This window comes from Equus asinus, chromosome 3 (assembly GCF_041296235.1).
Source record: "Equus asinus isolate D_3611 breed Donkey chromosome 3, EquAss-T2T_v2, whole genome shotgun sequence".
Taxonomy (NCBI): domain Eukaryota; kingdom Metazoa; phylum Chordata; class Mammalia; order Perissodactyla; family Equidae; genus Equus; species Equus asinus.
This window is the reverse complement of record NC_091792.1, coordinates 15,980,113-15,995,158: the sequence shown is the minus strand read 5'-3', so window position 1 is coordinate 15,995,158 and position 15,046 is coordinate 15,980,113. Positions and strand designations below refer to the sequence as shown.

The following is a 15,046-nucleotide window of genomic DNA, read 5'->3' as shown; positions in this document are numbered from 1 at the left end:
AGGGAGTGATTGCTAATATTAGTTACAAAAGATTTCCACTCCCTAAAGTGATTCACTTGGGCATTTGCTGAAACAGAATTTGAATTACAAAATTTTTATTAATACATTTTCCAGGAAATATCTAGTTCAAAATTTGAGCCCACCTGTGTCTAGATTCGGTATGTTAAAGGAAAGAAGTAAAATGCATGTGCATGAAGAAAGAGTCAAATCAAATGACAAAAATCACCATATAATACAGGCTAATAAATGAAGAAATCAAGAGACAGTTTCATTAATTAATATATTTTCTGCATTATAGTTAACATATGTACTTTCTTTGTGTCACCTTATTTTCCGTTACGTATTGATATTTTGTTATATTCAGACATGAGTACATTTCAACAGTCTTTTGCAATAAATATCATAAAATAATAGAGATTCGCATAATAAATATTCTTTACAATAAAAAAGTTTAACAGACTTTTGTCTTAAAAATAGTCAGAATTCAACTTTGTGATTTATACATAAAACATACAAAAAGCACCACAATTTGTGGTTAAGGCAATGAAAACACAGAAAAGATTAGAACTACTCAGCTGTTAACTAACCAAGGGACCAAAAGGACCATTAAGGAGCCAAGATCACTTGAGGCAGCATAGTTCTGTGACACCTATAGATTGATCAGCTATAAATATCAACTTCAGTTAGCCAAGTGCCCTCACTGACAAGAGAAATTTGGTGAAAAGCGTGGGGTGTGGAAGGAAGGTAGTTGAATCCTTCACAAATATGAAAGCTAGAATAAGGATGAGCAAGATACAACCAATATATCTCCAATGTGAAGATTTACAATGTAAAGCAAACCTAAAATTACATAGAAAAACAAAAATACCTGGCATCTCTAGAATAAGATAATGCCAAAACAGAGGAGAGAGAGTTTTGAGGGGTAAAAGGAGAGGGCAGTGGTTAAAGGAAAGTTTTTATGTTATAACAAAAATATATCCCCCCATGCTACTTAAGGGTCCAATGCTATGAAGATAGCCCTAGTTGGAGACAGACTTAATACACAGCTTATTTAAGCAATTAAACGGTGGCTTCTTTTAAACCCAATTTCCCTGCTCCCAGAGCTCCCAATCAAACACAGCTCTAAATCACTGTGGTCTGGGTGTGTGTGTGTGGGTGTGTTCATGTGTACAACTTTGGAAAGTTGCTTGCAGAACAAAAAGGTTACACAAAAGCCCACTGGCTCTCACTCAATACCCTCTCGAGTGGATGGCAGAGGCTCTTGTCATAAGTGGGAGCCAGGTGCAGTTTCACAGTCCGCTATTACTGAAGATCATCCATTAGAGAAGAGCAAAATCCATTGAGTCAAACCTTGGGAACAGGGAAGAGAAGGCAGGAAACAGGGGAAAATTGTAAAGAAAATAAAATCAGTATCTAATAGAATCTTTGTTAACAGCCACAGCTTGAAAGCTAGAAGTTCAGGAGGTCCAACCCACCTCCAAAAATCATGATGGTTTACCCTGACCCTGGGAGGGGCAGCTCTCCAGCTTACAATAGACAGTGTTGGAGTTCTTACATCTGCACCCTGGGCGATGGATCCAGTCGTAACACCCCCTGCACAGCTTCAGGCATCCCTTGGCAGGAGGATAACAGAGTAAGCAAGGTAAAAAGAGAGACATGGCTCCCATACATAGGTACCTAGAGCAGCAGTGTGACTGTGAACAGGAGCAAGGATTATCCGAGTAAGAATCCCCTTCATCGTCATTGGAGCAGTGGTAGAAGATGCCCTTGACCAGGCACATGCAGGTTCCATATTCCACCATGCTCTCAGCAGAGCAAAGGCACTGCCGGTTACAGGCCAAACAGGATGGCAGGGTCCTGGGAGCTGTGCATTCTCCACACTTGCACTTCCCACACTGTTCACAAATGAACTTGTGCTGGGTCAGGTCCTCTTTCAAAGAACCCTTCAAGTCATCCACAATCAGTTGCTTGGGCTGGGTCCGGATTGCCCTTTCAGACCTGTGACTGGGGACTGGTCTGGTTGGTGGTGACCTTCCTAACAGCCCCTGCTCAGAAGAGGCACTGCTGTTGCTCCCAGAACTGGCGGCACTTCCAGTGCTGGTGGATCTGCTCAAAATGGGGCCTCTGGCATTACTCGACAGTCCTGCATGTCCCAGGTGGCTTGTAGGTCTATGCTCATAGTTATTATTCACATTAATTGGTATGATTTCATGAGTCCTTTCATGCTTTTCTTGCCGTGGTGCTGTTCGAGGAGCGGGTCTTTTCACCACTGACGGCCCTTCTGTGTATTCATTGCTGCCTCTGATGGCCTTGATCTGGTCTAAGGACAAAATAGCAGCAGGCTGAATCTCTCTCTCATAGTCTAACCTCTGCCGGCTATCCAAAGCAGGCTGCTGGATCACAGCTAATGAACTGCCACTGCCATGTTGATTTGGGGGATCCATGTGTAGTGATCTCGAATTCTGGCAATCAGTGGAAACCTGGCATGCATCTGAAATCCTAAAAGGAAATCAAAGATGAAAAAAACAGAAAGAGAGACAAAATAAATGACAGGAAGCACGTTTTTGGGGGAAAAATCCTGTCAAGTCACAAATTGCCTAAACCACCTGGTAATGATCTCCTTCATCAGCGGATTACAATGATGCCGGGCTCCTGGCCAGAGTCCAATTCCAAGAGAGGCTGAGGACCACATCACAGAAGAAGAATGTAAGCAAGAGACCCCATGCCATAAAAATTAGGAGTTTTTTCAACTTCTAAAAAGCAGAATCAAGAAGTAATTCCTTCCTGTTTGTGAATCTAACGAACAATTAAAATGGAGTATGCCCTGGTAGGGCATATTGAGCATGAGTACTGGAATAGCTCTCATCTAAAGAGAGCTCAGTATCAGTTCATCGGTGTTGTCCATAAAGGAAAAGATCCACTTTTAAAAAGTTAAGAATGGTTTTGGTGCTGTTGCCTTTGTGTTATCTGTTTGCTGTTATAAGAATTAGATTAATGATGAGGAAATAAGTCACGGTATACTTCATGAATTAAAAAAAAAATTCCACGATATTCCAAAGTAAAGTGGAATCTCAAAACTGGTCATTTTCAGTAGAAACTAGGATTTTAAAGATAGCTCATTATCAATCTACAAGATGCAGAAATGAATACAGACAAATACAACCGTTCCTGGTATCTAATAGCCAGTAAAGCACAAGAACAAAACTCAATGCACAGTTCTGTGAATGTGAGAGTATTCACATTGGAAATCATGAAAGGGTTTTTTAAAGTTTAAATAAGGGTTCAATCACATAACGAGATGACATTCACGGACAAATAAGTGTTGGCCTTTAAATCAGTGGGGGGAAATTCTGGCCATTTCAATTATCTCTATTTCCTCGAATTTAAAAATCTGCATTTACATGACACATCTTGATTTTCAAAAGTACTGCCAACTCTGAATCAATGTGCTTCTTGTAATAAAATAAGTACAGTAATATCCTGATAAAAAGAAGCATTTGTCTTTCCATACCAACAGTAAATTATTTCTAACATAATGTATTCTTCGTAAAACAAAATACCAAACAAGTTCCCGTTTTCAGTCAATGGTAAACTGGAATATTTTTCACACAAATTCCTTCCAAAGATTAGATCCAGTTCAAGAATGAAAAGAAAAAAACGCCAATCCTCCACTACCACCTTGAGCTAAAAAACACCAGCTTAAGGAATAAAGCAGAAAGAAGACCGTTTCCTCTATTAACTACACTGAAAGTCCCTAGTGTCTTATATGTCAACTTCTTGGAGTTCCCCTCCCTCATTCTCCCAACTCAGATCTCCCAAATTTCTACTGTATTCTACCTTCTCTGCACAGGATGAGGGGAAACACATTCATAACCTGCTGGGTTTAGCCCTGGAGTCCTAAGGACTGTTAAAAATATTCCATCGTTACTCTGCACAGTATCACCCCCGCGCCACCCCCCGCAAAGAGGATCTGTAAGTCCTAAAGATTCCACCCGAAAGAAAAAACCGTGGAGGAAGGATTCGCAGGGTGTAGCAAAAACAGCAGGCACAACTTTAATCGGAGTTGGAAATGAGAGCTGTAACAAAGTGCATGCTGGCTGGTAAACTCGATGACCAGATCAAAAGAAAAAGCAAAGAAAATGAGCCACCTCTGATCCGAAGCAAAGCCCCTTTTCTGACAGTCCTCGAGCTCTCCCCAGACACGCTCACCCGCTCTCGACAAACTCTCTTCCCCCAGAAAACACGAATCCAATACCTTTTCGGACAATCCCATCACATCCTAAGGACCAACGAGGACTTCCAGAACATTTGTGAGTATCCCACCAAGGTTTCCTACAACCGTGAAGAGCCCTCGGAGCTAACGCAGGCGCCAAAGGAAGCCCCGGGCAGGGAAGGTGATGAGTAACTATCTGTCTCTACTCTAAAGAGGCCGGTCCCTGGAGCGCGGGGGGCGGCGGGCCGGGCCGGGGCGCCGAGCCGCGCCGCCACATCGCCCGCTCCGACGGCGGCGCTGCGCCCTCTGCGAGCCGCGCGGGGAGCGGCGGGGAATAAAGAGTGACGGAGAGGAAGGAAAAGGAAAAAGTTATGAATGAAAACAAGCTCGCCCGCTCTGCCTCTCGCGGGCGGGCGGGCGGAGGGGAGGAGGCTGAGGTTACCATGACCTCAGGAGGGCGGACTTCCCCGTTAAAGCGGCAGTGCCTCGCCGCTGGCCGGGCCGCCGCTCTCCAACGGGGAGAGCGCTGCAGCCGCTGGGGCGCCCACTCGTCCTGGGGCGCCCCGCACACACACACACGTGCACACGCGCGCGCACAAGGCCCCTCCCAGCCCCCGGCCGCGGGAGACTCCTCCACTAAGAGCCCGCTTTTGGCACCAGCCGACAAGCTCCTCGGGACCCTCCCGGAAACACCCCCAAACCTCCCTGGTCTACCTTTCGCGTGGAAGGGTCCTCCGGGAGGACAACCTGCGCCCCGGATCCCCCGCTCCGGGCAGCTGAGGACCCTGCCTCGCCGCGGCCCCAGCCCCGAGCGCCCCGAGCCGAGGGGGTCGCCCCCTCCCTCCCCTCCCCGCACCTGCCGCCCCCCCCGGCGGGCCCGGGCGGCCCCGACACTCACCTAGGCCGAAGCGGGGGCGCGGGGCCGAGCCGTGCCACCCGGCCCAGGTGCCGGTGCGGGCGGCGGCGTGCACGAGCCGCATCAACCGCGGCGGGGAGGACGAGGAGGCATCGCCGAGCTGCGGCGAGTCGGCCCGCGGGCAGGGGCGCTCGGCACGGCCCCCTTCCGGCGGCGGCGGCCGCTGCTCCGCAGCCCGCTCACGGCTCGCGGGGGCCGCGCGGCTCGGGCTGCTCCACCGCCGGGCCTTCCTCCCGCAGCCCGTCCGAGGACCAGGACACAGAAGCCCCCTCGGGAGGGCCCTCCGAGCCTCTCGGGAAAGCGAGCGGGGCGCGGCGGCGAGAGGAGTGCTGACGGCCGCCGGCGGGCGCGCTGGGCTCGGACGGGAGGCGTCCCGGGGGCCGCTCGCTCGTCGCGGGCAAGGACGGAGGGCGGCCGCCTGCCCCGCGAAAAATCCACGGCGCGGCCGTTCGAGACTCGCGGCGCCCGGGCCGGGGCTCGAACCCGTGTCCGGGGGCGGGTCCCGGAGCGGCGCAGGCCCCGGCGGGCCGGGAGCTCACGCCTGCGAGGCCGAGGCCGCCGCTCCCCCGGGGTGGGGGGTGGGATTTTTGACCCGCTGTTTTAGGGGTGGTGGTGAAAGGAGCGAGGTTTGGGGGTGCGTCTCAGAGGCAGAGGCGGGGCGTCGTCGCTGGGCCCCCGCGCAGGTCGAGGCACCTTCCCGATCCCGCACGCTGGGCCGGTTGGGGGCGCGGCGTCCCCGGGAACTCTGGTCCTGGCGGTCAGCCCCTCCTGGGCAGCGCGCGCTCCCAGGGCTCCGACCCTCCGGGTCCACGGCCGAAGTGGCTGCTACAGACGGTTAGAGAGAAAAACACGTTCATTTCCCTTTCTCTCCGGGCGCTTGGACGCGTAGCGCGCTCGCTCGCGCCGGCGGAGAGGGGAGCAGGGCGGGCCACTCGCCAGCTCGCCCGCTGCCCGCAGCCCGCTGCCATGTGCTGGCTGTTGCTGCTCCCCGTGATTGACAGGCCAGCGCACAGTCGGCGTGTCAGCAGCGAACCAAAGTAACATGCAGTCTTGCACGTTTTTGCCGAAGTGCTTTTGCCCCCTTGGAATGCCTAGGAGTTCAAACAACGTTCAAGCAACGCCTCTGCACATTGGAAATCAATACACAGAGACGGGAAATTCAGGTTTTAAACAATTGCTTCGCTCGGGACTCGGTCGCCAACAATGCCTAAACAAACATTCATTTGGTCCACACACCGAGCCCCTCTTCGGCATAAACCACCCTGTTTTTCACACATCCGACCGTTTCAGATTTTAAACTTGTTACTGTTCGGAAAAGTGAAAAAAAAAAAAAGGAAAGGAACCTGCTTTTTCTTTTAGCGGTAGCATTTACTTTAAAAGCATTCGTTTTAGCAGTGGGAATGCTCCTGGTAATTTGAAATGCAACCAGTAATCTTAGTTCTAAAGCGAGTTCAAAGGAATGTTCAGTTCCTTGCACAAGCCAACATTTCTCACCTAATCTTTCCTAAAATGTCTATGGAAGGAAAGGAAGGAAACGGTTCTTACCTAACGCAAAGATTGGAAATTGCTTTTCAGGCACATTTACAGCGACTGTAGCTGTTCCTTATCCAAGGCAGGGAGCTCTGTCTGCTGCTATCACTCTGCAAACCACTGCGTGCCTTACAGAGCGATCCCACTCTGTCTCCGCAGAATTTCTGCTCCTAGCCTCCACCTCCACCTCCACTCAGGGACACGCCTCCAGTGATATCATGTGTCAATCACATGGACTGCCTGAAAACCTGGAACAGGATTTCCCCAACAGTCGTTTCCTCTTTCGTTTATGTGTACCAACTTGGAAATGTTGCCGTGTACACTCTTTGTAATAAACATCCTCCAAAAATTTGAGATTGCTCTAGAAACCCTGCAAATGCAGCTGAAGAATAGCTTTAAGTTTAGCTATCAATCTTTAGTTATCCATTTCAGTACAAGAGCTGGTGGACTCAGCTCTTAAAGTTGAATTAGAAAATAATTTTAAAGAATAAAAGAAGATTTTTAAAAAGTGGTATGCCAAGCTATCACATGATCAGCTAGAGAGGAAATGTATATTCATGTAAAAAACATGATGACAGAACATTACAGTTCCTATTTAAAGCAAGTTCAGAAAATGCGAAATCTGAAAGTTCAAAAGGTGGCACCTTTATTGCAAATGTCGTGTAACATCGTGTCGTAAAGGTGAAATTTCCTGCTGTAGATATTTAAATAATTGCTCTATCTAGGTTTGTGATATAATTTCCCCAAAATAAAATGAAAAAAATCCCAAGTTCCTGCAATTTTGTAATGTATTTGTATAATTTTGCAAAAAAGCACCCAACCAGTTTATTTTTTAAATCATCTAAAAGGCAATTAATTAAAATGGAAATAATTTACCAAGAAGTCTCGTAATTCTTAAGTGATATATAATGCATCGCTGAAAAAGAAAAGCATTTTAATCAGTAGGAAGCTGGCTTTTTGTGTCCTTGCAAATTATGGGATTTTAGACGTTTATTATCAAAATCTTGTACTTCATCCTGCAATGAGGATAATTCTATGCGAACTTTAAGTTTCCACAGAGACTTTTAAAAGATACCTAAAACCCAAAAACATGGTAAATGGAAAGGAAACATTTTTTCCGGGTACTAGCAGAAGTAGCTTATAGTCTTTTGCACAATAAAGCAAACAAAACTCCAGAATCTAAGTCAAATATAAATTTGAGTATGGAAATTTTCAGTTCAAAGTAATTATTTTTAATCTCCTTCTTTACATGTGCAAGTGATTCTGTTGAAACTTTTTTTCTATACTAGGCTTTCAAATGGTTGAGCACTTTAGAAATTTTAAGTCGTATTTGGAATTAGATCTGAGGAGCCTAGGGCATTAAGACCATCACAACAAGAAGAAAGCATCCCTAGAAAATAACATAGAACAGGAATGAAGACAGGAAGCTACATATCACTCAATATTATAAATTGTATTAAAACAGGCTGTTTAAAACCATATACTCAACTTTATGGTACATATTTTCTGGTTTTTCCATAGATCTCTTTATATTTGGGGATGTAATGAACTTTAACCAATGATGGATCAGTTTTTTGACCATTATTAATGGATTTGGAATAGTCAAATCAGAAACGGAAGATCACATCAGAGTCTCTTATTTGGTTCTTCAAAATTGTCTTCTCAGCTATCACAATTTGGGGATGAGAGGTCAGATCACCAATGTGATAAAACCAGGAGAGGGAGCACTGAACATTCCACTCCCGTAAATCTTACAAAAATATATTTGAAAGATTTCTATCACAAATAAACATCAAACTATTTCAATCACAGATATATTAAATTATAATTTGCATGAGATTATTTTTAAATTACAACAATAAATAAAACCCGTGAAATTTTACCTATAACACCATCATCATGGGTCATGTTCTATTTAGAAATCAAATATTATGCTGCACCAAGTTGACCAATGACCCTTTAACACCATTTAGGACTAAAATACATCAGTACGTTTTCCTCTAAATGTCACATTACAAATAAATATAGTTATAGCCTTGCCACCCTGGATCTAGACAGACTTCATAAAACTTCCCTCTCCTTTTGATTGCCTGCAACTGTAAGACTTTGTACAAATTCTAAATTTTTAGCTTAAAATAGACATTGTTCTTTACTTAGTAAGTTTAATTACAGTGTGCCTTGGCTAGAAATGGATAGCTGGAGTTTGAAATTTTCCTGAAAAGGAAAAACAATGTAAATATCCATGGGAAAATCTTACAATAATTTTCAGTTTACTATATTAAGATATGTCTAAAAGAATATAGTGGAATGGAAAGTGAGCCCTGACTGTTCTTCATTTTCATGTGAAAACAAGGTTTGCCATCTCTTCTGCTGATTTGATTTTTGAAAAAAAGATGAACTCAAATGAAAAAAATCTGGTAACTCCTCACAACTGCTAGTGATTTTTTTCCACAAGTGTAGTACTGAGAGGCTTAACTTATTCATTTATCTACTTTATTTGCCAAAATAGCAGAACCATAATGTGTTCCAAGCTCTTGAAAAAATAATACCTTATTGATTCTGCCAATGTTTCTGTGAAGTCATGACAATAAATATAATCTTTTATCTTCTTGAGAAACAAACAAAATAATCACAGAAGTTGGTGAGTTAGCCTATAAGCATCTAATAAATTAATGCAGAATCAGGAATGGAAACGAAGTCCCTACTTACCTTTTAGGGCAACAGTCATTATATTACTATACTTCCCAAGAAAAGCTGGCAAGGATAGGCCATTTTATTTTCAGTTTCCTTTTGTAAACAATCTTTGTAGTTGACAAAAATAGACCAACCTATTCTGCAAATTTTCCATAAACATTCTCTTCATTTTCATAGGCATAATTCTCATCCTTCTGCCCTATTTGAAATACTGGTGTTCTGTATTGGTTTCAAATTCTGGAAGTGGGCAAATCAAACAATACATTTGGTAAATCAGACTGAATGATTTGTAGTTGCTGTCAGCTCTGTAATTCCACAACTAACCATTTGTGTACTTTGTCACAAGTGATTCTGTTTCTCTACAAGTTGTAAGAAGGGAAAGAAATGTACATGGAAGGGCTCTGAATTGGTGCCCTTCATTCCTGAAGTGTCATATTCTTTTACAGAGCATCAAAGTGACGAGTTCAGACAAACTGCATCACTACTGTATATCAAAGATTGGACTAATGAAATCCACATGGTAAGGTTGTCGAAGGAAACATCTTTCCCCGACTACAAAACAGTCTTCATTTCTTATCTAGCCACTGAAGAATACATCCTGTCCTCTTTCCTGTTCCGTAATATTAAATGTTTCCTTTAGAGCCTTCACTTCTTCTTCATTTTCACCAGAAAACAAGAGTAGCCATCTCTGCTGCTGATTTGATTCCTGAAACCACGAGTGGAATGGCCCTTATAATGATCACCTGGTATCATCTTTGATTCTGGCCAGCAAAAGTTATTAATCTCTCATTTCCTTAACTGTCTACTGCTATCTTCATCTTAAGAGATAAGCACTAAGAACCTAGCTTAATTTAAACCTGTAACTGCCCCCAAAGATAAACCAGTAAGAAAACAAAATCATGTTTTCATTAAGACAAAAACAATTTAAAACCTCTCCTGGGGCTTGCCCACTTTAATCTATATTTCCTATTGAAATAACCTATTCCAAAGGCTATCGTTTATCCTTTATTTGGGAAAATAAAAATAGAATATTTATTTGATGAAATGACTGAAGGCATGCCTTCTTTAAGAACGCCTAATATTGAAACAAGAAAACACAAAAAACTTACAAGAGGTTTTTTAGAAAAAGAATTTATATTTAGAGTCTTCTTTGATTTGCAATTCTCATGGAGAATTTTAAATAATTCCATTTCCAAAAAACATTTCACACGGCCCATAATAATTGGTAGGACACATATATTGAAAATGTGAGTTTTGACTATGTCATTCTTCTATATAATGGTCTATAACTTTAGTTAATATACCATATTCGCCCATAATCTCCCCCTGTCCAATATTACAAGTATGAAAATGGCATGGTATTGAGAAAAGAGTACCTGTCGTAGGGTCAGATGATATGAAATTCAAGTCTCAGCTTTGCTACTTTCTTGCTTGATGACCCTCACCTAATCGTTCTTAGCTTGCTTTCTCATCGAAAACCTCAAGTTAATAACAATAATTCGCCTTCCCTAATCATAGTGCTACTGTGGACGGAATCTGTATGCAGTATTTTGTAAGCATTAAAGCTCTCTATAAATTCTTACAAGTTATCATTGCCTCAGACATACTGTATGATGAGGAAATGTCTCAGGTCCCCTCTTTCTAGGTGCTTCATCCCCAAATAATGAATTTATTTGTCTTGTAAGTGTTTCAAGTTAATACAGTTTTACTTTTGTTTTTCTAAGGTTGAACTCTTAGGTTTAAGTAATTGTATTGCTCTGTGTTTGTGTGTGTGTGTGTGTGTGTGTATGTTTTAACTGGGAATTTGGAGCAGTTATCCGCTAATAATTTCAGATTAAGGAACTTAATGAGCCCTGATGACCTTAAGATTTATCTGGAATTTTTATTCATTTACATTTTACTTCTGGTTAAAGTAAAGGTCGTTGCCATATTAAAAAGCCCTTCTATAAAATTCATAAACTCTTTGTGATCATTAAGAGTAAATAAAGCAAATAACGTTTTAAAACAGTAAATAATATTTAAAAAGTTGAAGATAAGTAGAAAAGTAAAACACAGGTGATCCTTCTATATATTTTCAAAAAGAATATTGACAGGTTCTTTTGGATAATCTTTAAAATGTTAATTTTTATAATAAATGTGGAAGATATAGTAGTACATACAGTTTCTGTCAGTTACCAAAGTGCTAGATGAATGTTAACGTTTCTATTAATTTTTAAAATTGATAGCAGAGAGAGATTTCATACAGCCAATGCATTTCACCTAACAGCAAAAACCTGTGAAGCGCCACCTATTGTTGAAAATAAGTCATTTCAAATTTCAATCGAAACTTGAAAACTGCGCTTGATCCTAGGAACTGGGGTATTCATCTTGATCAGTGTTTTACATTCTTTTTTTTTTCTTAAGTTTCCGTTTTGCAATAGGATTTAGGGTGTTTGTTTTCAACAAAAATGCATTATATACATTGGATAGCTTTTTGAGGAATCTAAAAGACATAAAAACACCGTGCCCATCTGAAGTTACAATATCAGTGGAGAAGATAATAAGGTAGTGATATTTTATTTTAACAACACATTAGAACTAATATATCCAAAAAGGAGTCTTCCCTCTCAAAGCAGTTACCTGGAAAAGGTATACACTTATTCCAAGAACGCCATAGTTGGATCAATCTTTCTTTAAAATCCTCAATTGTAAATATCATCTAGGCCTAAACAACATATTCTTTTGAATAATATCAACCTTGTATATCAATATTGTATGTGGTGTAGAGTATATGTTATAAATAAATCAATATTAGAAAAATACTTCCCTTCTGAAGATGGATTTGGATTTTGTTAACCCATACATCAGTAGGAGCCATGTGCATTGAGTAAGATGAGTGCTCAAGCTGAATAAAAGTCTGGGAAGAAAAACAAGGTGTCAATATAAAAATAACAAAACTGTTCAAAAATGCTAAAAGATCCCTGACTGCTGTGGGCAGATTTAACAGTGAAAGGAAGTAATTATTTTTGTTGACACATAGCTTAAAGCAAGTATGGCTATAAAATATAAGGCGTTAATTATTTTAGGAGGAAGAACTTGAATCTCATTCTAGAATAAACCAGATTCATGGGCGAGGAGAAGAAAAACACAACCTACCCTGGGGCCTGGCACCAGGAAACACAGAAGGAGGGAGGAGGCAACAGGCACGGCATGGTCACAGCTTGGCTACAAGACTGGCGTGACTGGAAGGGAAGGCATCTTCTGTAAAATCGTAGCTGTCACAATTGGATAAGTAAGGTAAGGACAAATTACTGAGGGACTTTAATGCCAACACGAGGATTTGGGCTTGATCCCAAGGAAAATGAAATGTTAGAGCAAAGAAGTTACCTGATCAAAGAGGCTCTTCCTAGAAGGTTCCTCTGACCATGTGGCTTTCAGCAAGGGAGAGGCTGGTATCAGAGAACGGCGTTACAGAGGAGTATGGCCGTCCAGTGAGTGGTAGGGAGACCTCGGATCAGAGTGGCAGTGGAAAAAGAGGGAAAGGGCCAGATCTAACATAATGAACATTCATTGCATGCCTTTTGTTAAATGATGTGATAACGAGAGAATGAAGTGTTGCCCACAAGGCTATAACAAAACCTTAAAGAATGGTAAAATGTACCTAATCTGGTCAGTCATACTAAAGACACTTACTTTGGGAATAAACCAGTCATATAAGGAGATGTGAGCACATAAAGTTTACAGAATCTGCCCAATGTTAAGGACCTTCAGAGTGAAGGGGAGGAATCCATAAGTCATCAGAGAAGATAGAGAGGGATCACTCTTCTCTTCCATTTTCTTCCACTCAATTTTGAAAGAAATAGGAGGAGAAAAAAAAATTTCATGGAGAAAAGTGTTCATAAGAGATGACTGATATTTATAACTATATCTGGCCAACCCAACGAATAGAATGTGATTATATTATGCTGTTATATCACAGAGATATCAAACACTATGTATACTCCATTAAAGAATTAATCAGGGGCTGGCTCCGTGGCCGAGTGGTTAAGTTCACGCACTCCACTGCGGCAGCCCAGGATTTGGATCCTGGGTGCGGACATGGCACCGCTTGTCAGCCCACGTTGAGGCGGCGTCCCACATCCCACAACTAGAAGGACCTGCAACTAGGATATACAACTATGTACGGGGGGTTGGGAAGATAAAGCAGAAAAAAAAAAAAAAGATTGGCAACAGTTGTTAGCTCAGGTGCCAATCTTAAGAAAAGAAAAAAAGAATTAATCAATTAGGGCATAGAAATGATTACTGAAAAATTCCCCCAAGTCAGGACAATTAGAAAAACCTAATCCATGAAAGATCTCAAATACTACATTTGAAGAAAATTGAGATCAAATATTTATAATAGCAAGTAACTTAGAGATGCTACTATGATTTTTTTAAAACATTATTAAACTTTACAATTCATTGTCAAACTGTGTGTGATAAATGAGACATGGACTTCCCTCTCTTGCAAGATCACTTTGGTTCATACATTCATTCAACAAATATGTATTAGTACTACACTTGGCCCTGTGCTAAGTACTGGGGAGACAAAGATGACAAGAAATTCCTGGGGAAGTCCTGGCAGTCATGTTCTCTACCACATAACTCTCCCCCAACTCCCACAGTGGGATTACATTAGGGGCTCAGGACCTAAACACAGCTGTGGCCTAAAAGATGTCCTGGTTGAAAAAAAGAAAAAAGATGGGGCCGGCCTAGTCGTGCAGCAATTAAGTTCGCACATTCTGCTTCAGCAGCCTGGGGTTCCCTGGTTCGGATCCTGGGTGTGGACATGGCACCACTTGGCAAGCCATGCTGTGGCAGGTGTCCCACATATAAAGTACAGGAAGATGGGCACGGCTGTTAGCTCAGGGCCAGTCTTCCTCAGCAAAAAGAGGAAGGTTGGCAGCAGATGTTAGCTCAGGGCTAATGTTCCTCAAAAAAAAAAAAGAAAAAAGAATGAGCTGGGCCAGTCTGGTAATTATGGAGAGAATAAGGTGATTATTTTATGAAATACAGCTGCAAAGTCATGAAGGAAAAGGCAATGAGGGACCATGAGTGAATAAAATTTATGAGCAAATAAATATTAGGTAATAATAACGAAAATACCACATTTCATCAAGTCTAAGATGTCATTATTGTACAATACACTTTTATTTTATGGACTACTATGAAAGAAAAAAATGCTGCTAATTAATCTGTAACCCAATGCTTTCTTACCACTTAGAGCTTTATACTTCTTGAAAAGGATTTTAAGATGATTTATACATAGATTTTATCATATATCATTCTTGTGCACACATGAAAAGGAAAATATAAGCAAAGTAAATTAATTAGGGTTCCTAAAACTTCTCCATAGAGTTGAATTCTTCTGAATCACTGTTGGACTCAGTCAGCAATGCTAGTGTTTTTCCATACAACAGAATTCTCTGGCCATCAAGAGTCCTGGGCTGCAGTTCTCAAAAGATGCAGCAGTTCTAAGAGTGCTCCACCGCTGTTTTCAGTATTTCTTCCAAGCCACTAACACTCTGCAAGTTTTGATACTGGAGCATTTTTTTATCTTATCAAGAAGTGCCAATAGAAGGTTTTCAGACAACAGCTGGGACTCAAAGTCCTACTTCAATCAGTCCCTGAAGAGTTTCCCAAGTCAAACATGGAGATGTTGCTGTTGTCCAATC

General features: G+C 42.1%; 1 protein-coding gene across 4 annotated transcripts; it reads right to left on the bottom strand.

Moving 5' to 3' along the window:
* Positions 1–266: 266 nt before the first annotated feature.
* On the bottom strand, positions 267–6,845 carry SPRY1 (sprouty RTK signaling antagonist 1). 4 transcript variants are annotated; one of them, XM_014845521.3, is made up of 2 exons: positions 6,675–6,845; positions 267–2,499 (listed from the first exon to the last, which is right to left on the bottom strand). In XM_014845521.3, exon 2 carries the CDS (start codon positions 2,442–2,444, stop codon positions 1,485–1,487), a length of 960 nt encoding a protein of 319 aa, XP_014701007.2. In that variant the 5' UTR covers positions 2,445–2,499; positions 6,675–6,845; the 3' UTR covers positions 267–1,484. The 4 variants fall into 4 exon arrangements, with proteins under 4 accessions (XP_014701007.2, XP_044623201.1, XP_014701006.2 ...); XM_044767266.2 differs by lacking the exon at positions 6,675–6,845 and adding an exon at positions 5,112–5,243; XM_014845520.3 differs by lacking the exon at positions 6,675–6,845 and adding an exon at positions 4,256–4,975.
* Between the last annotated feature and the right edge of the window lie 8,201 nt (positions 6,846–15,046).

What these genes read in the sequence shown, in the direction of transcription:
- SPRY1 (XM_014845519.3), bottom strand. Translation starts at nt 2,692, where the DNA reads ATGTGGTCCTCAGCCTCTCTTGGAATTGGACTCTGGCCAGGAGCCCGG. An exon ending in ATGAAGGAGATCATTACCAG is followed by an intron (nt 2,500 to 2,606) that starts GTGGTTTAGGCA and finishes ATTTCCTTTTAG; the next exon opens with GATTTCAGATGCATGCCAGG.